A 4,242-nucleotide genomic window follows, 5' to 3' on the forward strand; every position below is an offset into this window, starting at 1 on the left:
TGATGAGTCTGAAAACCATATTTAAAGACATCAAACTGTGCAATTTTCCTTAAAGAAGCCTGCTGTCAATGCCATCGGTAATGTTAATTCTCTTCAATGAGAGAATTCAATCCCTCTTTCTCTTTGGAATTACATATTTCCACAGTTTCTGCCAGTGATGTGTCCCAGCATAGACAATTATCTACTCATTATGAACCTCAGTTCTTCACCTCAAAGTTGGGGTAACATTCACCCATGGGACCATGGTAAATGTTCACATATTTGTTCAAACTTTACTGTGTGTAGTAGGCACCGTGATAGACAGGATTTCGTTGATGAATAAAACCAGGCACTGCATCCACCCTTTTGGAAATTATATTTTGGTGAGAAAGACAGAGCAATCAAGCTATCATGGGAATTAACATAAAATTTGCAATAAAAGAGGTATATAGTGCTAAAAGAAATATGAAGATTTATTTGGAAAGTTTTAAGGAAGTTCTTTTGGAAAATGTAAAGATTGACAAAATGTCAATTAGGTATAGAAGAGTATTTAAGGTAGAAAAATAACATGTGCACAAATCCAGGGCAGATAAGAGGGACTGAGAGAAAAGGGCAGTAAGGTATGAAATGAGGCTGAAGACATAACTGGCCATGGCGAGGACTTCAGGCCATAATCTTAAGGGTTACAGAAGAAAAGAGCCATGAAATGTGTAGGTGAGAGTCAACTCTTGTATAAAACCCAGTTTCTGCCTTTTATCCTTTTGTCCTCTCAAAATACACAGAATTTGAGATCCGAATAACCTAATCTAAGGGGGGCGGAGGGAGGGAAAGCTGAATTTCCACCAAACGATTTGAGAAAACTCACTCCTGTGAGTTCCCTTAGTCCACCAGGGACGAAAACGGTGGTCTCGGATGGAAGCCCCGCAGATTTGGCTCCCGCAACTGGAATCCCAGCTCTCTGCAGCCCGCACCGCTCCTGCTGTGTGCTCTGCAGACGCAGCCGCACCAGCAGTTAAGATGAATTATTTCCCTGGGGTGGTAGAGCCCGTTTTCCGGCCTTTATTCAATCAAATAGAAATAATACATTCCATAGTTCATGCTTTTTAAAAAATAAAAAATTTGTGAACAAAACACACACACCACCGACTTAAAATGCCATTAAAACCGTTTTCCCCTATCCTCTCTCACTTCTGAGAAATTCCCCACTCAGCCCCGCGAACCCGGAGCGCGCTGTCCGTGGTGCTGACTCCGGGGACAGGCGCACTCCCTGTCGCAACCCCGTGATCACCGCCTGACTGCTGGGGCGCGCACTTGGAGCAGAGGGGGACACCAGTCTCCTCAAATGTCCGAGGAGAACAGCTGGCTGTCTAGACAGCCTGTCTGCGAGGCCTAAATGCCGGATTCCATGTGCGTCTGTCCCGCAGACCTGTCTTAATCACACAGCCGAGTAAACCTACCCACACCCATTGTTCTGTGGGCGCTCTGTGCTAAATGCAACTGTTTGTGCTAAATGCAACTAACTGTTCTGGACACCCACTCGACTGGATCGCGCGTCGTGGGCCACACTCGCTTGCACTATTGGTGTTTCTCTTGGTAACACCTTCAGGTTTTCATGCTGGCCCTGGACAAAACAAGGCCTGATCAACAACAAACACAAAATATTTTCAAGTCGTGCACAGCCGGGGCCTGAATGAAAAGTCTCATTATTTTAATTCCACAGTAGTTATAATGTTAAAGATGTGGAGTTGCAGAAACGACACCCACTTTAGCAAGTTTAAGCAGTACGAGCGGAGAAACGTAATTCAAGGAAACTCCAAGTGCTGGATCTTAGAAACCGGAAGACTCCAATTTTCATTTACTAAGATGTGTGGTTTCCCACAGAGTCAGAGTTTATGGAGGGTTAGAGCAAAGATTCTTCTGTGGTTTTTGAGGGGAAAGATGGCTCATGACAGGTTTGCAAAGACTAAAAGAGACAGATAAAGAAGGACAAAGATCGAGTGACAGGACGAGAACAAGAGGCAGTGAAGACGAACACGGCAGACAGAGACAGGGAGAGCCCAGGGAGACGGCGACGAGAAGCCAGGGAAGGAGGGCAGGGAACACGCAAGAGGAGGGGGTAAAGGCAGAGTCAGGGCGAGAGGCTGAGGACAGGGGACACGGTGAGGGAAAGGGTGAGAAGCAGATGAGTCAGGGTCTGGGGTCCAGAGACACGCAGAAAGTGCCCAGCCCCGGAGCTGAGCAGAATCTGAACTGGACTCTGATGAGCAGGGGAGGGCACCAGCATAAAGAGTAACTTTTCTTTGACCTTTGATATTAAAATACAAGAATTCACAATGAGAACCACCATCCACCTATGTTTATGGAACTGTCTGGAGCTGAGTGCTTTCAGTTGGGAGTGAGGATGTCTGCAGTCACGAGTCAGTTATATGTAGAGCAGGCACTGAATCCCAGTTCCCGGCACTTTCTCCCGTCCAGAGAATGGGGACGTTCAAGACTGAGGCGGCCATATAGGGAGTGGCTCAGAGACCAGCCCTGACCCGTGTCTCCAGCCTGAGCCAGGTCTGCAGCTGCTGGAAGATGCTCTGTGGAGAGGTGGGGAGGATTTTGAAAGTCAGACCCCAGCACTAGAAGAGGGCAGGAACATGCAAATTAGCATGCAAATGACAATGCAAATCACCCAGAGTCTTTTCACTCTTACCTGGCGCCCTAGGCGGAGGCTGGGGGAGTCTGAGGGCCTCTCAGGTGCCATGTCCAAGCAGTGAGAGGCACTAGGGATGAGAAGGGCTGAAACTGAGGGTCCCAAAGCCTGTGTTACACTTAGCACATGCCAGGGGTCTGCGTCCCCTGGAAAGAAAGGAGAGAATGGTGTGCTGAACTGGGGCGAGGTGCAGACATAAATGTCAGGTCCTGACAGCACGCTCACCATTAACAAACAGCACTTGGGTGGCCCCTGGGGTCTGGCCACCATAGTAGGAGTTCGTCTGGGCAACAGCCTGGGCTACAGATGAGGTCGAGAGTCCAAACACCTGCTCACACAGCTCTAGCTGGGAGGGCAGTGCTGGGAGCTGGGAGAAAGGACATCCAGGGTCCTCGCAGGTGACATCTGTGGAAGGAGACATCTGTCAATGTGGGGTGTAAACCCAACTCCACTCTCCTTTCACAATCATTTACAGCAATTTGGTAAATTACACCTTCGCAAGCAGAATTAAAACGCGTATCTTTTCCTTCCCACCTGATCCCTCCAGAATTTCAGGTACTCTTAACTAATCCACGTGTAACTAAATTTAAAGATGTTGACTGTCAGATTCATTTTCATTCTAAAGAGAGCTCTTGCACCTAACTAGACTGCTCAACCAACAGAGGATTTGAAATTAAAATTACTAAGAAGTGAAGCAGATGACAACTAACAGAAGATTCTGGACGAGGTCTATATAATCTACACCTTCATATTTCCTTTTTCCCCTCTTACATTACTTCCTATCTGTCTCACACACACACACACACAAAAATGAGAGGCCAAACACTCACCATAATAGTTAATATTTGTTCCTCCCTTATTTCTGACTGGGAAGATAACTCAACTTTAGGCATCATCTTTAAACCCACTTCACAGGTCAAAATGTACAACAAGCTATACACATAGTCAATGTTGTTCGGGGCCTGGTAATGTCAGCCCCAGCAAAGGTACCAAATTTGAAAGAATACTTTTTCCTTGGGCAGGTATTACAATGACAGTCATCACCGCTACGGCAATAGTCAACCAGGTAAAAGATTTAAATTTTTTCATGTGTGATATATTAGACGATAGAATTACTCTTGACCATATCCTAGATGAACAAGGCGGGGTTTGCTCTGTTGTTAATACTTTTTGTTGCACAGAGGTGTTTGATAAAACACCTCTGGTAAATTAAAAGTGAAACTACATAAAATGTGGACCCAAACCAAATGACTGCATACTGTGGCTACTGACATCTCATGGTTCTCTAATTAATCGTCAGCTAATGGCCCTCAGTTATTGCCTCCTGGTCCAGATCTATTCTCCAAATTAGACTTAACATGTTGTTTGTTATTATAGACGTTTTTGCTGTCATAAATCTTTGTTTTGTATGGCTTGATGTTATAAGCACACCACTCTGATAATGGTGGCTCAGCATTTTGAGATGACCACTAAGGCCTATGAGACTTCATATGACAGACTTCCAGAAACGACAGATGTTTGCCCTTAACGAAACGTGACAGTAAAGTCATCCTCTGTGCGGGCAT

General features: G+C 45.7%; 1 protein-coding gene across 1 annotated transcript in view; it reads right to left on the reverse strand.

Annotated features, from left to right (window-relative positions):
- Window positions 1-1,666: 1,666 nt before the first annotated feature.
- Window positions 1,667-4,242, reverse strand: part of PRSS16 (protease, serine 16) — an 8,713-nt gene continuing 6,137 nt past the window's right edge. Inside the window, exons 9-11 of the mRNA XM_023534279.1 lie at window positions 2,903-3,082; window positions 2,678-2,823; window positions 1,667-2,561 (exon numbers count right to left, since the gene is read on the reverse strand). Of these exons, the coding sequence (XP_023390047.1) occupies window positions 2,499-2,561; window positions 2,678-2,823; window positions 2,903-3,082 (389 nt within the window). The 3' untranslated portion in view covers window positions 1,667-2,498. The remainder of the gene's footprint in view (window positions 2,562-2,677; window positions 2,824-2,902; window positions 3,083-4,242) is intronic.

Source organism: Pteropus vampyrus, unplaced genomic scaffold, assembly GCF_000151845.1.
Source record: "Pteropus vampyrus isolate Shadow unplaced genomic scaffold, Pvam_2.0 Scaffold124, whole genome shotgun sequence".
NCBI lineage: Eukaryota > Metazoa > Chordata > Mammalia > Chiroptera > Pteropodidae > Pteropus > Pteropus vampyrus.